The sequence below is a fragment of the Drosophila subobscura genome, chromosome O (genome assembly GCF_008121235.1).
Source record: "Drosophila subobscura isolate 14011-0131.10 chromosome O, UCBerk_Dsub_1.0, whole genome shotgun sequence".
In the NCBI taxonomy this organism is placed as follows: domain Eukaryota; kingdom Metazoa; phylum Arthropoda; class Insecta; order Diptera; family Drosophilidae; genus Drosophila; species Drosophila subobscura.
The window spans coordinates 12371216-12389971 of NC_048533.1; the positions used below are offsets into that span (position 1 = coordinate 12371216).

At 39.3% G+C, this 18756-nt stretch overlaps 4 protein-coding genes and 1 long non-coding RNA gene across 7 annotated transcripts; 3 read left to right on the top strand and 2 right to left on the bottom strand.

The window, feature by feature from the left end:
• Positions 1–440: 440 nt before the first annotated feature.
• On the top strand, positions 441–1781 carry LOC117897879. The gene is made up of 3 exons (XM_034806954.1): positions 441–915; positions 976–1175; positions 1235–1781. The coding sequence occupies exons 1-3, from the start codon at positions 726–728 to the stop codon at positions 1598–1600; spliced, it is 756 nt and encodes a 251-aa protein (XP_034662845.1). The 5' UTR covers positions 441–725; the 3' UTR covers positions 1601–1781.
• On the bottom strand, positions 1636–3011 carry LOC117897877 (protein ANTAGONIST OF LIKE HETEROCHROMATIN PROTEIN 1). The gene is made up of 3 exons (XM_034806953.1): positions 2841–3011; positions 2384–2779; positions 1636–2327 (listed from the first exon to the last, which is right to left on the bottom strand). Exons 1-3 carry the CDS (start codon positions 2980–2982, stop codon positions 1654–1656), a joined length of 1212 nt encoding a protein of 403 aa, XP_034662844.1. The 5' UTR covers positions 2983–3011; the 3' UTR covers positions 1636–1653.
• A 455-nt stretch (positions 3012–3466) lies between these two features.
• On the top strand, positions 3467–4333 carry LOC117896391 (zinc metalloproteinase nas-8; the record flags this gene model as incomplete). Its single annotated transcript, XM_034804696.1, has 1 exon — positions 3467–4333. A coding segment is annotated over one exon (828 nt), but the record flags the coding sequence as incomplete, so codon positions are not given.
• On the bottom strand, positions 4277–7407 carry LOC117896390 (uridine-cytidine kinase). 3 transcript variants are annotated; one of them, XM_034804694.1, is made up of 6 exons: positions 6962–7407; positions 6762–6907; positions 6599–6696; positions 6490–6538; positions 4685–4830; positions 4277–4532 (listed from the first exon to the last, which is right to left on the bottom strand). In XM_034804694.1, exons 1-6 carry the CDS (start codon positions 7333–7335, stop codon positions 4335–4337), a joined length of 1011 nt encoding a protein of 336 aa, XP_034660585.1. In that variant the 5' UTR covers positions 7336–7407; the 3' UTR covers positions 4277–4334. The 3 variants fall into 3 exon arrangements, 2 of the variants coding, with proteins under 2 accessions (XP_034660585.1, XP_034660586.1); XM_034804695.1 differs by having other exon boundaries at positions 4277–4539; positions 4705–4830; positions 6962–7406; XR_004649028.1 differs by lacking the exon at positions 4277–4532 and adding an exon at positions 4954–6055 and having other exon boundaries at positions 4705–4830; positions 6962–7403.
• A 707-nt stretch (positions 7408–8114) lies between these two features.
• LOC117896392 lies at positions 8115–10403 on the top strand. Its single transcript, XR_004649029.1, has 3 exons — positions 8115–8586; positions 9331–10321; positions 10389–10403. It is a non-coding gene; the product is annotated as an uncharacterized LOC117896392 (long non-coding RNA).
• Positions 10404–18756: the final 8353 nt, after the last annotated feature.

Sequence of the window (18756 nt, forward strand, 5' to 3'; positions counted from 1 at the left end):
TTTATTTTATTATTATTATTTTTTATTATATTTAAGATCCTAAGAAAACAAACAGAGCCCTTTCACTCGCACTTATTGACAGCATTGTTAGGGAAGAAATTTTGCCGACGAGACCTCCTTATATAATTTCTTCATGGATAGCTTCATGGTGGCTTTTTTCGTATTTGTAAGCCTCGCTATCCGTAGAGTGTGACCAGGCAGCAGGCAGCTATGGTAACATTGCTCAGTCAGCTGTGTTTTGTTTACAAATTAATTAATTTTGTTAACATTCCAATTCCACTACACTTTAAGTTTAGGCATAAATAAATATAAAAATCAAATATACAAACCGTATTTGAAACGCATACAGTGAGCGAGAAAACTATAAACTTTTTAGTCGATCTTGAGAACTATCGATTGTTACGCTCTGAATCCTATCGAAATTACGTGCATGTGCCAGCCAACAACAACACAAATTTTTCTCTAATAGTGTCTGTCTTTTAGATTAGATTAGTCTTGAAGTGAAGTTAAAGTGTCTATTTTTAGAGAATATTTGGACAATTAGACAAGCCCACAACTTGGGGAAACAACAATAAATGTATACATAAAGAAGTAACCCTGCAAATACCATAAACTAGTGTTGCCTGTACATGCTTGCCAGTCCGGGTGTGCAGACTCAGTGACAGGGGGAGCATATGTTTAGAGGGAGTCGGCACTATTGTTGACATCTAATTTTTGGCGCCATTATGAACAGCTATGTGAAAATTCATATGTGGAGCGACGAAAATACGCTTTTTTTAATTAAGTTGGTGAAAAACTCCCGCTATGTTTGGGACTCCACACATGCCAGCTATAAGCAGAAAACCAAAAGGCAGAACTTCTGGCTGGAAGCTGCCAAAAAGATGAACAGAGAGACTGGCCTCAAAATGGAAGTTGGTAAGCCAATAAAAGATGCTCATTAATGAATTGATTTCTGAACCATTCATTAACTTTCAGGTGAAGTCAAAAAGAAATGGCAAAACATCCGAGCGTACTACTATGCGGAGCGCAACAAATTGATGAAGGCAGCGCGCAATGGCACGCCGGATGGGGAAGTGCGCAGCGCCTGGAAGTACATGGACGAGATGAACTTTATGGCAAATTGTAGAATACCACCAGGATACAATCCCGATACGTCAGTCAGTCACAACGATATGGTGGGTACACTTATATTAATTTAAAAGATTGTTTACCTAAATCTACAATTTAATTTTAGACCTACAACGATGGTGAGGAAAGTTTCGATGAAGAGAAGTACCCGGTTGAGGAGGGTTCTCCTCAGGTGCAGGAACAGCTGGAATTCTGCAGTCCCTGGTCGCCAGCGCCAGCACCAAAGAGAAAGAGATCCGAGTCCGATTCTAACGATGCCATTTTGACTAAAATTTCCGACTCGCAGAAAGTGCTCACCGACGTCCTGGCGATGCCGACAAAAGCAAATCCTCAGGGCGACTTTGGTGCATTCATTGCTGGCGAGCTAAAGAAATTAGATGTAGATTTAAGCAAACGTTTGGAGATCAAAATATTACAATTAATTACCGATTTCAAAATCAAGCAGTTGACACGCGACGAGGAAAGCCATTAAATTAAGCTTAAAAACATATTTTTAAATACAATTTAAATGTTAGGAGTTTCCTGTTAATCATCCGAATTAAAGTGTAATTTCGAAAAGTATTCCCTAAGACCTTCCCTCGCTTGGGGACCATGTCCTGTCGACTTTACAGTGCGATGATCCAGCATTTGCTCAATAAAGTTCTCCTCCACGATGCACGATGCACGACGCTGCAGTTCCACATTTGGAATGATATCCAAATTGATATTCGTGCGTATGGATTCCTCTCTCAAAAAGTTGTGCAGACAAAAGCAGGTCAAGACAATCTTGCTGAATGTCATAGGGACCTGTTTGATGGGCGAAAATATAACTCGAAAACGATTGGCCAGCATCCCAAAGGCATTCTCCACAACGCGGCGACTTCGCGAGAGCATATAATTGAAATGCTGCTGACTCTCGCTGAGATTCTTGTGAATGTACGGCTTCATGTTGTACTCGGTGAGGGGGAAGGACTCACCAGAGACCAGCGTGTACGGCGATATGCGGTTCGAGTGCGGCAGAGCAGTTGGCGGTGGCACATGAATGCTGTTGTCATCCAAACTATATTTCAAATCAGAGTGCAGCCACACATCAGCGTCTCCAATGCGAGTGTCTGTGCTGACATTCACATAGACGAATCTGTACTTGGCGTCCACGATGACCATCAACATCATGTTGGTATCCCCTGTGCTGGCCATGGGTCGTGTTTTGCAGTGCTTTCCTGGTAGGAAAAGGCTGTAGTTAATTATATTATAAGCAGTTCCCTTCGTTTCCTACCATCTATAGCTCCTATGCAATTGGGAAATCCCCAAATATCGTAGAAATCTGCGGCAATCTGTTTCCATTCGTCTGCTGACGTCGGAAAGGGTAAATATTCTCCATTTAGCACATTGTACAAAGCGGGTATTGTCTCTCTTAATATCTTCGTTATTGTGGGCATATATTCGGGTTTTGTTTGTCGAAATGGCATCCTACCAGTGGACAGATAGAAAAGCGTCACCTTCAAGCGTTCCTCTGGTGTAATGCTGCTCCTTAATGGTGTTTTCTTTTCCTGTATGACAGGCCGCACCATTTCCAAAATAAAATGAAACTGTTCTGGTGTCATTCGCAATACTCTACCATAAAGTAGGGAGTCTTCATCTTGTATTTCCCGGCTCATCTTAAATTCGATATCTGAAATTTATTATTTTGCTTGATTTTATGGCATAAACAAGTTGTTGCACATTTTACTTGCCTGCTAGTTCGCGTTGCAGTGCATATTTCGAGGACCCCAACTCTCGCTTGCGCCGGCTCTGCTTTTTCAGCATGTGAGCCGCAATCAGATAATTGTTTTGCATTAATAACAATGCTGCACATAGTTTTTTTCGGCTTTCCATTATTTATTTTGCTTGGAGGTTCGTATTAGAGATGGTACAAAATTGATTCAAACATCGATTTAGTCTGTTCTTTGGGTATCGATGTTCTTTTGCCATCACTTGGAATATGTCCATCGCCAAATGAAAAGTGGGCTAACTTTTTCAAAATTTTGCGCGAAAATAAGGTGACACAAATATGCACATGAGCATAAAACGGGCTGCATAAATCCGTCCATAAATCACGGCGCACGCGGATACGCAATGCGTACGCTATGCAAATGAGGAAGACTACAAACAAAGTGCCGACCGATAAAACGCTGCCTGGGGCCACTTGCACTTATCACCAGTGGCAGCGGCGTCAAGTAGCGCCGCCAACAATTTTGGAGGTCTAGGTGAGAGACTATAAATTGGCCGTAGTCCCAGAATGGAGCCATAGCAAGTGAGCGAACGTGGCGTAATGGCAAAGTTGCAAAGAATTTTCACATTTTTGTTTCTTCTCAGCGTGGTGGGGGCCCTGCCAGTCCTGGATCTGGACTCCGACGACGACGCCATTGACCTGTCGGACCTGGGTGACGCCATATTCGGTAATCCGGACAGCGAGACCACTGGCGTTCTAGTCGATGCGCATGATGAGCAATCCCCGCAGAATCCCGAGGAGCTGGGCACCTACTACGAGGGCGATATTCTCATTCCGCTGAGCTATCGCGAGGAGCGTTCGAATGGAAGTCGCAATGGGATCCTCGCACAGAGCTACCGCTGGCCGGCAGCTATTGTGCCCTATGAGATCAAGGGACCCTTCACGACCCAGGAGCTGGGCAACATCAAGCACGCCTTCAAGGAGTACCACACCAAGACCTGCGTGCGCTTCAAGCCGCGCACCAACGAAAAGGACTACATATCCATTGGCAGCGGCAAGTCAGGCTGCTGGAGCAGCATTGGTCGGCTGGGTGGACGCCAGGAGGTGAATCTACAATCGCCCAACTGCCTGCGCACCTACGGCACGCCCATACACGAACTGATGCATGCCCTGGGCTTCTTTCACGAGCAGAATCGCCACGAGCGGGACACGTACGTCAAGGTGATGAGCGACAACATCAAGCCCGATATGATGGCCAACTTCGAGAAGGCCAGCGCACGCACACAGTCGGCCTTTGGCGTGGACTATGATTATGCCAGCGTGATGCATTATTCGAGCACCAGCTTCACGCGCAACGGGCAACCCACGCTGAAGGCGCTGCGTGCCGGATCGGCGGCCAGTCAGATGGGACAGCGCAAGGGTTTTTCTGCTGGCGATGTGCGCAAAATCAATGCCATGTACAAGTGCGCGGTGTAACGCTGATCTGATTTCGTTTATTGGAAAAATATAATATATTTTATAACAACAATATAATTAACATTTCGCCTACGGTAGATGCTGTGCTGTGGCCTTGTACTGCGCTCCGTTGTGCCTTCACACCGCTGCTTAGTGGTGCGGCAGATTCTTGTTCGTGTCGAAGAAGAAATTTCCCTGCATGTTGAGCTCCTTGCAAAGCGTGGAGAAACGTCTGATGGCATTGTAGGTGCCATTGCCGAAGTTATCTTTTTTTTACAGAGAAACATAAAACATTATATGCTAATTCCGCACATGCAGCATGTGGATGTGGATTAGTAAGTGTATTTTTGCTGGTAGTAGATAAAAGTTGTCGCCGGCCAGTGGTTAGTGTGGACGCGCCTTGCAGGGTAGCTTGCCGCTTGTGGCCTTACCTGGGCCCATTATGCCGCTGGCATTCAAGTCCAGATTCATGTAGAGCGCCATGTTGCCGGTGGATCCCGGACGTGAGCGATTATTGAGAAAGTCTCGTATGTGCTGCACAATCAGGTCGATGGCCACTAAAAAGGGAGAAGCAGTTGACACAAATTATAGCGAGACACAGGCACACAGACGCTACGTTTCGTATGTTAGATCGTTCTAGGAAATTGGAACTCAAAACAACGGAAACAAAATCCACTTACCTGCCAGAAAACGATCCAAGCTGTCTACTATAGCACTAGTTAGTATGTGTGATTACCTAAGTCGCATCTAAGTTACGCTGGGCGGCTCTGTCTGTGTTAAAATCTACCAATCGAAGGGTGTGTTTTGGTTTTGTGTGTGCTTTACAATACGATTTACATCATCTCTCAGCTGAATTATTTTTGTACTTACTAAACGAAACATTTATTTATCATCTTTGTTTTGTTTAGGACTAGTTTTAACAGTAGAAACAATTAATGAAACGCGAAAGTCGAATGTGTGCCGACTGTTTGGTTTACCCTTAACTTGACTTCATGAGCGTAAATCAAAGATAGAGCAAGAAATGGAATTAGTTTTAGTAGAAATCTTAACATATTTAATAGTTGCAGTAATTGTTTATGTTATTTGAAAGGGTTTAATGTTAAACCAAAGGCATGCAAAGGCATGGAAAGTGATTTATGGTTTTTGGTTAAACATTTCGAGAGGAAAATAAATTTTTAGGAAACTTAAACGACAAACAGACGGACAGTTTGAGTTGTCTGCACGCGACTTTCTTGATCTACAAGTATCGGGCATTAAAATATGAATATTACAATAATTAGAGCTGTGACTTGTGTGTTTTTTTTGGGTGAATTAAGTGCTTAGGAATCTTACAAAAAGTCAGAGCGTAGGAGTCAGTTTTGTGACATATTTTCCACTTGCGAACTTACACATACACACTACCATGTATAATATTTGAATATAATTAATTAATAATCGAGTAGAATATATGTATAATAGTAGTAGCTATAGCTAAGGATACTTTTCAATCTTAGGCGCTACATTAGTGTCGTGTTACAGGGTGTAGCGAAATATAAGGAGCGAGGCCCGGCGCTTTCTTCTTTGTTTTTCTCTATTTCTGTTTGGTGTTTCTCACTTGATTTTGGGCAAAATTAGTATAAGCTTTGAGGACACGTTTAGGCATTATTTTTTTGTAATTTATTTTGCACATTTAGTGATCTCGCTTCATGCTGGACGGCGCAGCTCTGTTTGTGTGGCTGTGCTGTGCGCTGTTCGTAGTGGCGAGTATCTCCCCGATATGGTGTACAATGAGATCAATGGCAACTGCAAGAAATACAATAAAAACAACAGGAACAAAACAAAAACAAAAAACAACAAAAAAACGTAGACAAAAACCGAAAGAGAAACAAAGAGAAAAAAGAGAGCAACAAAGAAAAGGGAAAACTTTTTGATAGGAATATATAGATATATACGTATATACATATATATATGTATGTGTATGTATATAGTTTAAGTATATAAAGGTCTGGCTTGTACTTATTTTTAAGATTTTGTTTGTTAATTCAAACAGTAAACAAAATAAAACTATTGTTATGTTTTTTTTATGTAACAAAAACTCAACAAATTCACTACAAACGCTACACGTGAGAGTGTGTGTGTGTGTGTGTGTTATATATACATAAATAGTTCATGTACTTTAATGTGAAAAGAAACAGTTGTGGAAAGGTGTGTGGACATGGATTGTGTGTGGATCTCACCTGTGTTATCAGCCCCGCGTGGTATTATAACGTCAGCAAACTTTTTTGTCTGCAAAGGAGGAAGGAAAAGTGTGTCAAATGGTCACAAAAATCTATGGCCTGCGCTTACGGGCGAGCAAAATTCCTCGAAGGCGGGCTTCACAAACGTCATGTACTGGGTGAGCACAGCGTCCAGGTCCCGGCCACGCTCATTGATATCACGTGGCACTGCGTACGAAAAACAATAATGAGTTATGGCAGCTGAATGCGAGGTAGCCACACGCCACGCTCACCTCGTCGCGCCAGTCTCGTGTCCGAGTCGGTATCCACAAACAGTTTCATATGGAAGAGATCGCGTATTTTGGGAAAATAGAAGACCAAAATGCCCTCAAACAGCACCACATCCGCTGGATAGATAACCAGCATGTTCTCAAAGTCCCTAAACCCACATTAATTATAACATATTGACACATATTTATTGCCGCATACTCACAGCGAATTGGTGCGGTAGTCATAGCCGGGAATCTTCACCTTGTGCCCCTTCAGAATGCCCTGCAGCGTATTGTACATCAACTCCTCATTGAACGCATCCGGATGATCAAAGTTAAACAATCCCTTTTGTGCCTTGGCCTTCTCGGCAGCCGTCAGCTCGCGATAGAAGCTATCCTGACTGATGGCCACCACTTGGCGCTGTGTATGATCCATTTCGGCCTGGCCCAGCTGCTCCATGATCTTCTTGCACACCGTGGACTTGCCGCTGGCCGTGCCGCCTGCCACGCCAATCAGGAACGGTGACTTGACCTCATCGCCCGTCAGTGCATCGCCATTCGGCAGACGTAGAGTATCTCCTTTGTTTGAGTCGCCCATTATTGGGAAAATTATTGCAAAAATGCGTTTTTGCTGCTTTATTTATTTATTTTTTTTGGTATTTAATCGCAACAGCGAATTGCATGGTCGCACGACGATGAATCCGCATTGACCAGGTACTCAGTGTTGCCACTTTAGCTATTTTCTAACTAGATCTAGCGTTTTTCAATTTCCAAATTCGGGATAAATTGTAAAAGAGCGGGGAGCTGGAATTATAGCTTTTTCCCAAAATATTTTTTCGTTGTTTTAGCTACTACTTGGCATCACTAGCATATTGCTCATATTGCTTGATCAGCTTTAGTATTTTATAGTATTTTATATTTACATTCCATTTTAGAGCTCATACAAGCTATGTTTAAGATATGGTTTATGGAGTTTTTCTTTCTGCTTAAATTGAGTTCGTCATAGAAAAATATAGTAATTTATAGCCGCAAGATTCGAATATTCGATATTTCGCAAAATACAGCTCTTACAGCTGTCAAACGAAAAAAAAAAGCAACTCTGACTGCAGCCAGCGCATAGCTTTTTGTCTCGCTCTATAGATACACATGGTTTGCGTTGGTGAGAACAAATAGTGTGTCACGTAGCCACAAACACATCAGCGTGCTCACTCGCACTTACATAGCATGGCATGACAATGAGATTAGCAACCAACCCCCTACAGCTCATGCGAGCAGGCACGCAGCTGCCTTCACGAATTTTCCATGAGACAGCGACAGTGCTTGGGTCGGCAGGGTATAAATACAACTGGCCGTGCCAGAAAACGCCACTCGCAAAAAAAAAGTGTTCAAGTTCAGTCAAAGTGTCTCTAAGGAAAAAGTTTTAATATATAAAAAAAGAAAAGTATCCACTATTGCTGGTTAGCATATAGAATTCATCACCAAATATGGAAAAGTGTGGAAAACGTGTCGCAAAAGCGAAGCAAAGGCCCTATTCCAGCATGGAAAAAACGCCAACGTAGTCTTGCTCGACATGGGCAATATTTGCTCACAAATTGAAACAAAGAAGCACGATGAAAAAGTGTATTAGTCATCGATTTGGCCGTCAGCTTCGGGGAATTTCACAATGCGGAACGCTGGGAAAGCAGGAAAGGCGCAGTTTCTCGTTTTTGGCTAGAAAGTGACTCTCTAGGCAGGATGAGGCAATCCAGGAGGTTCAGGAAACTCTCTCGAAACTGTCCCAGGCGGGTGCAATGGCGGCAGCCCTGACCCACAGTGTACGTGGATTTGATAAATTGGGATAGGAAGCCAGGTACAAACTGCAGAAAATCAAGAGTGACATATTTTAATGCACCTTGTAATTCGTAAGCAAAAAAGTAGTCTTAAGAACTAGATCATTGTCGAATGACGATCTGCAGGAAAAAACTTATTTTCTCTTGGCTCATGCCCCATTTAGTGGCCACACGTTTGTCGTGGCCTTTTCTGATACCAAATTATGTAAAATTCTGACTATTTCAGCGCATTGCGTAATCAGGAATTTTTTCCAGAACAATCCCACGGGTCTCAAATCATGGCGAAAATTCTCGATTTTTCCTTTCAACCCCCCAAACCGAAGCATTTGCCACCACCTGGCCTGCTCTGAAAATAACCTTTTTGAAGACCTCTCTCTCTCTTCACTTACATGTTATGTGTATGTATATTCATCTCGCTCCCACTTGTGGGTTACTCATCCATACTGCATTCGGTTGTACTCGTACTGACGTCAACAGCAGAGCAGCTGCAATAAGTACATGGGTGTGATTTCTCTTCCATGTACTCTCTTTTCATATACGAATACATATATATTTTTTCCCACATGCTGGGTCTAGGGAAAATTTCATTACTTTACGTTTCTTCATCCCTGTTTCTGTCCTTCTATTGGCATCTTACCTATGTTTAAGTTTCGTAGTCGTTATGACATTTACATAGCTGATAATCTTATTTTTAATTATGCAATATGCAACTCTGACACACCACTTAACCAAGCAATATGTATTTCTTTCTCTAAACTTTATAGTTGGGCGTTGAATGTTGATACGCAGCGTTTTCGATCGATCCAAGTAAAACTCTGTACCCTTCGCGAGCAAAAGGCAGATGAAGTGCTTAAAATGCACTTCGGCCGATGTACGCGTTTGCCGAAAGTTTTGGCTGCGTCCCTGACTCGGCCTTAGTGTCGCATGTTGGGGTCTGCAGACTGACCAGGGTGCGTCGTTTCTATCAGATTGATTGTGCGGATTGTGTTATAGGAACACCGGTGTATCGACTTCTCTGCTCTACTAAGGGTGAACCATACAAAGGGCCTTCTGTTGCTTACCCACCATCGAACAAAAACCAAAACCGGGCAGATATACGTACATATAACTCGGTTCTGACATCGATACATTGAATCTGTTCACACGTCGTCTTTGGAGTAGCAATTGAACCAACCAACCAGTCAAAAACAATCGCAGTTGGTTGCCAACAATCTTTTCTGTGGCTATACACTTTGTAGTGAACTCAAAGCGGAATCAGTTCCACAACAACAATGTGTTAAGTTCTTAATTATTTGAAATTGCTTACAATTTTTTTTGTTTTTGTACACTCTACGACTTTATAATTACTTATACTGATGTAAAATTACTTGTCGAAACAAAACTGAGAATAAGAAAATGGAAAAAAATGCATTACAAAAGAGCTCATCTATATCTATGGAAGAGAAGCAACAAAAAAGTGAATAAAATTCAAAAATTCCAAAAATAAATCTCGAAACATTGCTCGTCATATTTTTTTATTTCAAGCTTAAATTCAATTTCAGTTAGATCATCCAACCTTTTTACAAAGCGCTGCAGCAGTTAGCTCATCGAGGAAGGGTTGCTCTCAGCATCCCAATAAAATTACGATTCATATACGAAACACCCGAAAAAAAACCGAATTCTCTGTCCTTGCGACTCTACACGAAGAAGGGCCAGTCATCAATTCCAATACTAAATGTTTCCAATAAAATAATTAGTTCCTGATATCCCATTTAGGTAATGGTTGCCAAAGCATAAAAGTACGTAAATATTTAACTTTTAAAGTGTCTAAACGATGTTTTAGTAAAACAATATAGCGGAGTTCTTGGAGTTCACAACTTTAACACGTCAAAGGTACTAGACTTACGGATGGTAGCAGACATTCAAAGGACAAAATTATTTATTTCATTAATGCAAGCCTCAATTTGATGATTATGACTCGCCAACGTTAGCTGACTATGGAAGTTTCCCTAAAATAATTTACAATAAAATAATCAATATGTATGTGTATCCTAATACACTTATAAAATGTCCTGCTCTAGCAGCTATATTAACTATATTTATTAAAAGTATCCACCATTTTATAAGGCTTTAAAAAAATGCAGAAAAACGTTGGTTGTCAAAAGTTTAAGGTATAAGCATCACATTGTTCAATATGACACACTGAAAACAAATGAACTCTCACCAAAAATAATTTCATTTTAAACATGGTAATTTACAGCATTGGTTAAAACAAACAAAATATCGAATATATTGTATATCGAATATTGAAACGAAGGTACGGCTTTCCGCAGCATTTTCAAATATGGTAGGTAGGTTTCATGTTTGCGTATATTATTTTCTTCAACAAAATAGGTAGGTTTAATTCCACAGTTTCCACTTTCAAAACGGTATTTTATATTACAATTTCTCAATCTCGATCGAAGCAAGCCACTTTATTCTAACATGTTGACAAGTAGGCTGGGATTATAATGAAATTCGTCCGAACAGTGTTAAGCAAAAACGATCAAAAATATATCAAATCGGTTATTTCTTTGTGAAATTTCAATTTATATGTATATTAACGGAGAATAAATCATTCACGGGGTAACCAAGCAATGAATTCCGTAAATTCGACATCGTCGCCAATAAGTACGGAGGTATAAATAACTATATGTATGTATCAAACTGAAAAACGCGTCAAGAAAAACAGAACTTTGTGGACGAAAATTTGGTTCTTTCCCCTATACCTCAATTTCTCCTAGACCCAAATGAAAACACGAATTAGTTTACTGAAAATTGGGTTATTATGACCCACCTTCCCTTATAACACAATAGAAATGCTAAGAGTTAATCTCATCAAAATAGGTAAGCTATGTCCAAATGTTTTAAGATGGTTGTGATCTCTTCATCGCAATGAGAACGGTAAATCAAAGAGCGAATACGGACTTCTCTAAACATGATGGGAAGGAACTCTTCTGAATTTTATATACCTCTCCTGTTACCTCCTGATTTTCCCTCTCATATACCGACTATCCCTCCATCACTCCAAAACCCAAAATGAAAACTCTTCTGATATATACTTAAAACTATGATTATTACCCCCTTTCCCTCGTGACATACCACAGGGATAAATATAATTTTCAACCGTAATAGGTAGGGGTTTTAGCTCACCAAAATAGGTAGGGTGCGTACAAATATTTTAAGATGGTTTTGATCTCTTGATCGCAATGAGAACGGGAAATAAAAGTGTGAAAAGTGACTTCACAACAACATGATAGGTAGGAACTCTTCTGAATTGTATATGATATCTAAGTTATGAACCACTTCCAGTCGAGATTTCCCCTCTCTTATCCTGACTATACCTTCATCGCTCCACAAGCCTATTGTATACCGGAAGTAGTTTACTGAATTAAAGGTAGGGACTCCTCTGATATATGTATATTACTACGATTATGTCCCACTTTCCCTCGTGACTTACGACAGGAATATATGGAATTTTCAACTGGAATAGGTAGGGTTTTTAGCTCACCTAAATAGGTAGGCTATGTCCCAATGTTTTAAGATGGTTTTGATATCGTGATAGCCAGGAGAACAGGATATAAAATAGCGACTTCTCGGCATGATAGGTCGGGACTCTTCTGATATTTATTTGATTTAATAGTTTTGAACCGCGTTCCCTCGGAACCGTCCCTCTTATATATCGACTGTACCTCCGTCTCTCCAAAACCCAAATGAAACCCGGAATTAGTTTACTGAATTAAAGGTAGGGCTCTAATGATATATCATTATACAACGATTATTACCCGCTTTCCCTCGTGACATACGACATGAATATATGGAATTTTCAACTATAATAGGTAGGGGTTTTAGCTCACCAAAATAGGTAGGGTGCGTACAAATGTTTTAAGACGGTTTTTATCTCTTGATCGCAATGAGGAGCGAATAGGGACTTCTCAACATGATAGGTAGGCACTCTTCTGTATTGTATATGATATCTAAGTTATGAACCACTTTCAGTCGAGATTTCCCCTCTCTTATACCGACTATACCTCCATCTCTCCAAAACCCTATTGAAAACGGGAATTAGTTTACTGAATTAAAGGTAGGGGCTCTAATGATATATCATTATACTACGATTATGACCCACTTTCGCTCGTGACTTAAGACAGGAATATATGGAATTTTGAACTGCAATGGGTAGGGGTTTTAACTCACCGAAATAGGTAGGCTATGTTCAAATGTTTTAAGATGGTGTTGATCTCTTGATCGCAATGAGAACAGGAAATAAAAATGGCGAAACGTGCCTTCTCTCAACATGGTGGGTAGGAACTCTTCTGAATTTTATATGCTTTTATGGTTACAAACACCTCTCCCTCGTGTTTTACCCACTCATACCGACTATCCTCCATCACTCCAAAACCCTAAATGAAAACTCTTCTGATATATCCTTAATACTATAATTATTACCCCCTTTCCCTCGTGACATACGACATGAATATATGGAATTTTCAACTATAATAGGTAGGGGTTTTAGCTCACCAAAATAGGTAGGATGCGTACAAATGTTCTAAGATGGTTGTGATCTCTTCATCGCAATGAAGAGCGAATAGGGACTTCTCAACATGATAGGTAGGCACTCTTCTGTATTGTATATGATATCTAAGTTATGAACCACTTTCAGTCGAGATTTCCCCTCTCTTATACCGACTATACCTCCATCTCTCCAAAACCCTATTGAAAACGGGAATTAGTTTACTGAATTAAAGGTAGGGGCTCTAATGATATACTATATTATACTACGATTATGACCCACTTTCGCTCGTGACTTAAGACAGGAATATATGGAATTTTGAACTGCAATAGGTAGGGGTTTTAACTCACCGAAATTGGTAGGCTATGTTCAAATGTTTTAAGATGGTGTTGATCTCTTGATCGCAATGAGAACAGGAAATAAAAATGGCGAAACGTGACTTCTCTCAACATGATGGGTAGGAACTCTTCTGAATTGTATATGCTTTTATGGTTACAAACCCCTCTCCCTCGTGTTTTACACTCTCATATACCGACTATCCTCCATCACTCCAAAACCCAAAATGACAACTCTTCTGATATATACTTAATACTATGATTATTACCCCCTTTCCCTCGTGACATACGACAGGGATATATGGAATTTTTAACTATAATAGGTAGGGGTTATAGCTCAACAAAATAGGTAGGCCATGTCCAAATGTTTTAAGATGGTTGTGATCTCTTCATCGCAATGAAGAGCGAATAGGGACTTCTCAACATGATAGGTAGGAACTCTTCTGTATTGTATATGATATCTGAGTTATGAACGACTTTCAGTCGAGATTTCCCCTCTCTTATACCGACTATACCTCCATCTCTCCAAAACCCTATTGAAACCCGGAATTAGTTTACTGAATTAAAGGTAGGGACTCTTATGATATATCATTATACAACGATTATGACCCACTTTCCCTCGTGACTTAAGACAGGAATATATGCAATTTTCAACTGTAATAGGTAGGGGTTTTAGCTCACCAAAATGGGTACGGTGCGCACAAATGTTTATAGATGGTTTTGATCTCTTGATGGCAATGAGAATAGGAAATAAAAGTGTGAAAAGTGACTTCTCAACATGATAGGTAGGAACTCTTCTGAATTGTATATGATATCTAAGTTATGAACGACTTTCAGTCGAGATTTCCCCTCTGTTATACCGACTATACCTCCATCTCTCCAAAACCCTATTGAAAACGGGAATTAGTTTACTGAATTAAAGGTAGGGGCTCTAATGATATATCATTATACTACGATTATCACCCACTTTCGCTCGTGACTTAAGACAGGAATATATGCAATTTTCAACTGTAATAGGTAGGGGTTTTAGCTCACCAAAATGGGTACGGTGCGCACAAATGTTTATAGATGGTTTTGATCTCTTGATGGCAATGAGAATAGGAAATAAAAGTGTGAAAAGTGACTTCTCAACATGATAGGTAGGAACTCTTCTGAATTGTATATGATATCTAAGTTATGAACGACTTTCAGTCGAGATTTCCCCTCTCTTATACCGACTATACCTCCATCTCTCCAAAACCCTATTGAAAACGGGAATTAGTTTACTGAATAACAGGTTGGGACTCTTATGATATATGTATGTATAATACTACGAATACCACCCACTTTCCCTCGTGACTTTCGACATGAAGGTATGGAATTTTCAACTGTAAAGATAGGGGTTTTAGTTCACCAGAATGGGTAGGCTATGTCCAAATGTTTTAAGATGTTGATCTCTTGATCGCAATGAGAACAGGAAATAAAAATGGCGAAACGTGCCTTCTCTCAACATGATGGTTAGGAACTCTTCTGAATTTTATATGCTTTAATGGTTACAAACCCCTCTCCCTCGTGTTTTACCCTCTCATATACCGACTATCCTCCATCACTCCAAAACCCAAAATGAATACTCTTCTGATATATACTTAATACTATGATTATTACCCCCTTTCCCTCGTGACATTCGACAGGGAAATACGGAATTTTCAACTGGAATAGGTAGGGTTTTTAGCTCACCGAAATAGATAGGCTATGTCCCAATGTTTTAAGATGGTTTTGATATCGTGATAGCCAGGAGAACAGGAAATAAAATAGCGTCTTCTCGGCATGATAGGTCGGGACTCTTCTGATATTTATTTGATTTAATAGTTTTGAACCGCGTTCCCTCGGAACCGTCCCTCTTATTTATCGACTGTACCTCCATCTCTCCAAAACCCAAATTAAACCCGGTATTAGTTTACTGAATTAAAGGTAGGGACTCTTATGATATATCATTATACAACGATTATTACCCGCTTTCCCTCGTGACATACGACATGAATATATGGAATTTTCAACTATAATAGGTAGGGGTTTTAGCTCACCAAAATAGGTAGGGTGCGTACAAATGTTTTAAGACGGTTTTGATCTCTTGATCGAAACGAGAACAGGAAATAAAAATGGCAAACAGGGACTTCTCTCAACATGGTGGGTAGGAACTCTTCTGAATTTTATATGCTTTTATGGTTACAAACACCTCTCCCTCGTGTTTTACCCTCTCATACCGACTATCCCTCCAAAACCCCAAAACCCTAAATGAAAACTCTTCTGATATATCCTTAATACTATAATTATTACCCCCTTTCCCTCGTGACATACGACATGAATATATGGAATTTTCAACTATAATAGGTAGGGGTTTTAGCTCACCAAAATAGGTAGGATGCGTACAAATGTTCTAAGATGGTTTTGATCTCTTGATATCATGGAGAATAGGAAATAAAAGTGCGAATAGCGACTTCTCAGCATGATACTTCGGGACTCTTTGATATTTATTTGATTTAATAGTTTTGAACCGCGTTCCCTCGGAACCGTCCCTCTTATTTATCGACTGTACCTCCATCTCTCCAAAACCCAAATTAAACCCGGTATTAGTTTACTGAATTAAAGGTAGGGACTCTAATGATATATATAATACTTACTAAGATTATGACCCACTTTCGCTCGTGACTTAAGACAGGAATATATGGAATTTTGAACTGCAATAGGTAGGGGTTTTAACTCACCGAAATAGGTAGGCTATGTTCAAATGTTTTAAGATGGTGTTGATATCTTGATCGCAATGAGAACAGGAAATAAAAATGGCAAACAGGGGCTTCTCTCAACATGATGGGTAGGAACTCTTCTGAATTTTATATGCTTTTATGGTTACAAACCCCTCTCCCTCGTGTTTTACCCTCTCATATACCGACTATCCTCCATCACTCCAAAACCCAAAATGGAAACTCTTCTGAAATATACTTAATACTATGATTATTACCTACTTTCCCTCGTGACTTACGACAGGAATATATGGAATTTTCAACTAAAATAGGTAGGAGTTTTAGCTCAACAAAATAGGTAGGGTGCGTACAAATGTTTTAAGATGGTTTTGATCTCTTGATTACAATGAGAATAGGAAATAAAATTGCGAATAATAAAATTGCGAATAGTGACTTCTCAGCATGATACTTCGGGACTCTTCTGATATTTATATGATTTAATAGTTTTGAACCGCTTTCCCTCGACACCGACTCTCTTATACACATATCGACTGTGCCTCCATCTCCCCTAGGGCGATATGATACCCAGAATTAGTTTACTGATGGACGGGTAGGGACTTTTATTTTATCTTATATGTAATATTGACCCACTTCCCCTCGTGACATAAGACAAGGAGACAATGGAACATGGATTTGAGCTCTTGACAATGAAATCCGGACTTACAGTATGGACAGCCATTTCCCATTGAACACCAATGATAGCAACATATGTACATGTGTTTGGATATGGTTCAACATGTTCCTTATAATATGCAGACGATACCATACACTCTCATTTTTCCTTCATGTGAAGAAAACTTCACTAAAATCTACCACAAATGAATAACGAAATTATTTCAAGAATATTAGGCTGGGCTCATAGTGACATTCATGTGAGTTGTGTTTAAGTGAAAACGTTCAAGTATCAATAATATAAATACATATTAAAAATTTGCTGCAAAGTTCCCATTTTAAATTAACAAATTAAGAGTGTCAACCTTCACAAGCAGCGATTAAGAACGACTTTATAACATGGACCACAAATCAAAAATGCATTCTCCAAGGAATAGACGATAGTAAATATACAAAGATTATAAATATAAAATATGTACATGAGCAAAACTATTGCATGATATCGGAAATAGAAAACCAATCCAATTCCAATTTTAAATGGATGTTAAAATGATCAAAAGAACATTGTTATCCAGTGAAATAACAAATGTTGAAGATGTCTTTTTAAACATGCTATTCAATGAAATAACAAACTGTTTCCAAGCAATCGCCTAAATAACTAAATAATCCTATTCAGAAATTACAAATAAATTTACATATACCTGAAGATTGGAACCACACTATTGGGATAAAAACGGACTCACTGCTATTTATTTATTCAAAAATACGTTTTAAGTTTTCCTTCTTCCGTTTCCCTAGTAGTTCAATGTCTACGGTCAAAAATCCAAGAATCAAATACTCGCATCTAACGTATATGTTTGCACTTAGGAGCAATTATAATCGTACCTAGGAGCAAGTAAAACATTACATTACGTAACTTTAACACCACTAATCGCACAGCGCATACTGAACACTCTTTGTGAATGGCATAAATCTTCTGCTAACAAGAGGGAAAACTGACCCTCTCGGATAGTGACGAAAAGTGGCGGTAAAAACGACAATAATAGACGATAGTTAATTTTTAACACAAGCATCTTAGTTTATAGTCTTTCAACCTGAACACGCTTATATAATACTGATCTAATTAGAACCACTACCACTTTTTTTTAACGAATCAAGTTTTTTTTAGTTGTCATTCTAATACCGACAAGTTAGCACGTTTCTTCTCCTCTAATTATGTAATATGTATTACTGGACATAATTTGATAAATATTTGATAATCTACTGCAAACAAATTCTTATATGCTAGTTGCAAATGATATTTAATACCTACAATATGTATTGGTTGACCAAATTAGTTACACACGAAACTTAAACATAACATTGTAATGGATTTGTTGACTGTCAGTTACTCACTGTATGCTTTCTGAAAATTATTTGTTTGAAATGCATTTAATTGGTATGCATTAGACCTTGGCTGTACTCCGAATTTGTCATTTGTCTTTTCCACAAGACTTTTGCAACAACCAAGTCCAAACAGCAAAGATTACTAAATCTTAGAGCCTTTGCTTCTTTTGACCCAATATACATCCGACAATATATTCTCAAATGGTAAATTAAATCCTGTATAACGTGAATATACCCTGATAACAAAGACAACACAAGTCCTATTTACAAAATATATCACCTCCGCTCACCAAACTATGACTTGATACAACTGATAATATAAATCTCTTTGGAATTGCGTACTTCTGTAAGACGTTCAAACTAGGAAAATTTTACATGTGACGAGGCATTTGAAAAAAGCTTTCCGGATGATTGGCATTTCAGTAAATGAATATATATTAATGAATGTGCGTCCATGACGATTTTGAAAGCATAACTACTTGGGCATCGATATTATAATATGAATAATTAACAAGACAACAAATATTACTCGGGGATCTGGAAATA